At 36.9% G+C, this 5,275-nt stretch overlaps 1 protein-coding gene across 1 annotated transcript; it reads right to left on the minus strand.

Annotated features, from left to right (window-relative positions):
- Nucleotides 1-471: 471 nt before the first annotated feature.
- On the minus strand, nt 472-4,915 carry LOC124945561 (proline-rich receptor-like protein kinase PERK9). Its single transcript, XM_047486015.1, has 8 exons — nt 3,300-4,915; nt 2,387-2,767; nt 2,214-2,300; nt 2,015-2,085; nt 1,846-1,922; nt 1,612-1,759; nt 1,014-1,175; nt 472-926 (listed from the first exon to the last, which is right to left on the minus strand). Exons 1-8 carry the CDS (start codon nt 4,216-4,218, stop codon nt 717-719), a joined length of 2,055 nt encoding a protein of 684 aa, XP_047341971.1. The 5' UTR covers nt 4,219-4,915; the 3' UTR covers nt 472-716.
- Between the last annotated feature and the right edge of the window lie 360 nt (nt 4,916-5,275).

The raw sequence follows: 5,275 nt of genomic DNA on the forward strand, positions 1-5,275 counted from the left end.
AACAATTTTTAAAAAAATATCTAATCGGATATCCAAACAATTGTTCAACCAAGTATAAATGACTTTGTATAGCCGAAAACCAACTCATCTAGGATTACCCATACCCCTAAGTAGGGCCCTAACCATCAATAATCCATTACTTAAAAGCGAATGTAATTTGTTTTTAAGTGAGAATCGAATTCGAATTAAAGAATTTATCACTTCAACTACAATAATAAATGGAAAATACATTTTTACCACTTTCAACAAAAATTACAAAAAATATTCATAAAAATTTACTGTTGCATTATGTAAAACATTCTATTTTTCATTTTAAATAATTTCATATCTAATCACAAGTAATCCTAACAAAAAAACAGAAACTAAACTCAGTTGAGTACTGGTTTGGTATGACAAATAAGATGCAGCTTATTCACCAAACCAGAATCAAGAATTCGCATTTTAACCAAAAGAAGACACATGTATTCTCAAAGGGACAAATATTAAAAGTATATTTTTTTTATGTCAATTAAAGACAGGTAATCTTTACAAACAGAACCCAAAATTTGCTGCCATTGAACAATATACTATGGTGCTGCAATGAATCAGTATACTTACAATCAATCAAGGAACTGCAGTTCCATTTCTCTCATTCTCTACATCTGTCGACGCTTTCTTCTTCTCGGGGCATATTTTTCATTTACAAGAAGAAAATTGGATTTTCTGGCTATCACCCATTACGGGTTATTTGGCATGGCTTCGCCTGAGCTATCCCAGTTACTGCTACTTAAAAAATCGTTGGTGTTATAGTTCTGGTTCCCAAATGCCATTTTCCTGAATACTCTAATCTGTTCAGATTGTTCAGCTGAATTGTATATTTCACTTTGACCCAACCCCATTCCGTTATTTAGATCAGGTGAGACCAAACTATCAAGAGCTCTAACAATCTGGGACAAAATATGGGTATTTTTAGGAATAAACTTGAAAGCAGTTTGTTTTTGCGACTGTTGAAGGTGGTGGAGTTAGTTTATTACCTGTCCCATCAATGGTCTTTTTACAGCTAGATGTCGAATGCAAGATGCAGCTGCCTCAACCATACGCAACATCTCACTGGCGACATAGTTATTTCCGAGCTTGGGATCAACCAACCCATCAAATTCTTGTGTTTCAAGAGCATGGCCAAGGAAAGGACGCGCCTGAAAGGAAAGATTTATCATTATGCAATATCATGATAACTATCTAATAAAAATATATACCTTTTTATATCTATATCCAGATACATTTGCTTGGCTCAATTACTTTTTTTAAGACCAGGTTTGTTTTCCATTAGGAGACTAGCACATTTTCTCACGATTCTCACCATGACATCCCACTTCTATCAAAGTGATTTCAGTGGGGATTGAAACTCAGCTCTTAGTACAAGACTCTTATCACTTAATCTACCCTAAGGGGTAATTTCCATGAAGTTTGTACAGATTGCAGATATATTTTTAACCCTCAAACGGAATCTCACACGGATTCAGATGAAAAATCGGAAAAGATTGTGTTTTCAAAAGAAGTCAAGTGATTTCGCAATTAAATATCTGCCTCACATTATAAGGCACTTAGGCCTAAAAATTCTAAAAAACTTACCCATTCAACAAGACTCTCATCTCCCAAAGGTTGAGATGTGTCGACAGGCTTGCGACCTGTAATCAGCTCAAGAAGGACAACTCCAAACGAGTATACATCCGACTTGTCTGTCAACCGACCACTAGATGCATATTCAGGAGCCATGTACCTGAAATTAAGCAAGATTGTGACTTTTCCAGCAATAATATCTCAAGATTAAGATGGGCCATCTCTATGGAGATGTGAATCACGTACCCAAATGTCCCAACAACACGAGTGGTAACATGTGTAGAAGAATCCAATGTTAATTTAGCAAGCCCGAAATCAGAAACCTGTTAGATTAAGAAAACCAGAAAATTAAGACAGTTGTATTTAATAACAAGAAAAAAACTCTGCAGGGGATTACACATATTTCATAACCTACCCGGGCTTCAAAATTGTAATCTAGAAGAATATTTGAAGTCTTAATGTCCCTGTGAATAACCCGAGGATGACCTATCAATGAATCAAAAACAGACAAAGATTATTTACACAATTGAGAAGGCGAGTTAATGAAACAAAATTAATATAAATTAGTGTAAAATGGTAAATATGATATCAATTAAAAATGATAAGAAAATTACAGTCTTCATGGAGATAAGCAATTCCTTTAGCAGCACCAACAGCAATTTTCATGCGTGTTGCCCAGTCCAACACCGAACTACCTTGGCCTACGAAAAGAAAGCAATAATAACAGTCTCAGTAACCTGAGGGTGGACCGAAATTTAATAATTCCATTTAACTATCAGAAATTTACCATGAAGATGGAAGTAGAGGGTATTATTAGGGACAAATTCATAGACAAGCAGCATTCTTTCATCAGATATACAATAGCCTACCAGAGATACCAAATGCCTATGGTGTATCCGACTAATAATATCAACCTCGGCTTTAAATTCTCGTTCTCCCTGTCCACCACCTATCTTTAGCTGCTTTACCGCTATTTCTCTTCCATCTGGTAAATAACCTTTATACACAGAGCCAAACCCACCTTCTCCTAAGAGATTCACTTGAGTAAACCCTTCTGTAGCACGTGCCAATTCTTCATAGCTGAACCATGTCCTTGAGTTTCCTAATCCACTATTAGAACCACTTCTAGCATGGGATGACATATTTTGTTTCTTTAACAGAGCTGAATCTGAACAAATGAGAAATCCTTTCTTTAATTCAAACATCAAAAAATTGCTACAACATTAAGAACTAGAACAAGGATCATCAATTAACTAAAACTAAGTACCCAAAATTGAATACTGAATTTTATGTAAAGAATGAATAAGTTTCTGAAAAATAATGTTGAATAAACCAAATGAAAAAAATATCACAATTATCGAGGACACTCCTACTAAATTATCGAGTTAAGTCGATCATAGATTTTTTACTAAATTAAAAACCACACATCCTTTAGCTTAATTTGAGCTGAACTTAAATATTAAGTGATTTTAAATAACATTTATCAAATGAAGTGAAGTACTTAGTCATTTAGATTAAATGATAAGTTGTGTTATCGAATACCGCCTAAATCTTCATAAGATACAACCAATAACTGTTTAATTTATTGTTTCACAATGAATTGCCATGAAATGCTAATACCTAGATAGAGGAGCTAGAAAATGAACACTGATGGTAACATTTATTTTTGAGAGAACATTATATTTCTAATAGGGGAATACCTGATTCAGGAGAGGAACCCAAAGAAGTTGGCATGATATAGCCTTCATTATAATGGGGATTCTTTCTCTTTCTCTTTCTCTTTCTCTTAGTAATGCAAAAGGCAGCTATTCCAATCAGAAAAAAACCCAGAACCACACTAATAGCCACTATACCACCAGTACCAAGGCCAGCATTGCTGCTTGAATTAGCATCACCTGATTTATTGCCCGCTGGGCTACCAAAAGGCGGGGAAAGAACTTGAGGAGGAGGTGGAAATGGGAGGGAAGTTGGAGGAGTAGATACAGGAGATGGGGGTGTAGTAGTGGGAGGTGAAGGCGGAGAAGATGGTTCCAGTGGATTTGGTGTTAATGGGGGAGGTGAAAATTCAAGTGGAGACGGGGGAGGAGGTGAGGGATCATTACTTGGAGTCTCTGGTGATAGAGGTGGCGGTGAAAGTGCCAATGGAGGTGGCGGTGAAAGTGCCAATGGAGGTGGTGGAGAAAGTTCTGATGTAGGTGGTGGAGAACGTGTTGGTGGTGAGGGATTTGATGGAGGAGGAGAGTTTTGCAATGGTGGTGGTGGAGAACTTGCTGGTGGTGGTGGTGAGGGGTTTGATGGAGGAGGAGAGTTTTTCACTGGTAGTGGTGGTGGTGGTGGAGGAGAAAATGCTGGTGGTGTGGGAGTTGATGGAGGAGGAGAATTTGGCAATGTTGGTGGTGGTGGTGGTGGAGATTCTCTTGGCGGTGGACTTGATACAGGCGGGGGAGGCGATGAACTAGAGGGTGGCGGGGATGAGGGAATTGGAGGAGGTGGTGAAGTTGTAGGTGGATCTGATGATGTTGGAGGTGGAGAAGTTGGAACTGTCGAAGATGGTGGTGGTGGTGGTGATTCAACAGGAGAGATTGAAGAAGGGGTTGGTGGTGGAGAAGAAGAAGACATTTTGCTAGCAGAAGTTGTTTGCTTGGATGTTTTAAAGTAGGGTGATGATGAATTTGGTGAGATTGCAATCAATCAAAACTAGAATCACAATCTCCAGATCATTGAAATCAATCAAAACTGAATCACTACAAAAGTTAATCAAGTACAAAACAGAGATTGAGAAATGGGGGCGAGTAATCAAAGATCCACATGGGCATAATGTCGAACAGGTGGTAGGGGAACAAGTCTCAGTGTTGTTAACAAAAGATTCATTCCCCAAATTAAGATTCAACCCAGATGAACAATCAAATTAAGTTTCTTCCTTTGTAAGCAGCCAGTCTCCAACAAATCAATCAAGGGGCAAAATTCATGGAAAAGGGGCACCGAACGATAAAGCCGAAACCCCAGAAATCATAAACGATTTACCTTGTCATCTCTCTGGAAACCATGAATGTTGTTGAAAGTGGATCATCAAATCAAAGGAGGCCTCAGTAGTCCTGTCTCGGCCGCGGAAGCTCCGAAACACGGAAACTGGGGCGCCCTTAAGAATCAATCCCCAAGTGACAGTAACCCTCAAACAGTAATCAATCCCTTGTTCTTCCTAATCTGAAATTTCACAATGCAATTAATGAGAGAGAACAAGAAGAAAAAGAAGAACCTTTGAATTGAATCCTCCTTTTTCGCCTTCCCCTGCCTTAAGATTCGTCTTCTCCCAATATCGTTATCATCAAACGATCTTATGAAAAATTAAAAAAAAATAATCAAATTATTATTATTATTCTCTTTCTTGATTTCTTTGGTAAAACAAAGCACATTTTTCATGTCCATGAGAATAACCAGATCTTTAAATTGACAATTTAATATATATTCAAAGTCTTCTTTTATGTCAATTTCAAATAAACTATACATTGTTTTTGATATAATGAATCATATTTACATGTTTTTTTAATAATATTTAAATTAATGAACTATAAATTTAAAGCTAAAAGGGGACAGAATTACCATAATCCCAAATCCCATAATTTTCCTTAAAAATTTTAAATTCCAGACTTTATTTTGTTACAGCTTTGTCTTAAAT

The sequence above is a fragment of the Impatiens glandulifera genome, chromosome 7 (genome assembly GCF_907164915.1).
Source record: "Impatiens glandulifera chromosome 7, dImpGla2.1, whole genome shotgun sequence".
In the NCBI taxonomy this organism is placed as follows: Eukaryota; Viridiplantae; Streptophyta; class Magnoliopsida; order Ericales; family Balsaminaceae; genus Impatiens; species Impatiens glandulifera.

Bases quoted from the DNA above. Each gene is read 5' to 3' on its own strand.
- LOC124945561 (XM_047486015.1), bottom strand. From the start codon at position 4,218: ATGTCTTCTTCTTCTCCACCACCAACCCCTTCTTCAATCTCTCCTGTT. The intron at 2,086-2,213 runs GTAATTTTCTTA...ATTCATTGATAG, and splicing joins TGCTTATCTCCATGAAGACT to GTCATCCTCGGGTTATTCAC. The intron at 1,760-1,845 runs GTACGTGATTCA...GCTTAATTTCAG, and splicing joins CGTGTTGTTGGGACATTTGG to GTACATGGCTCCTGAATATG.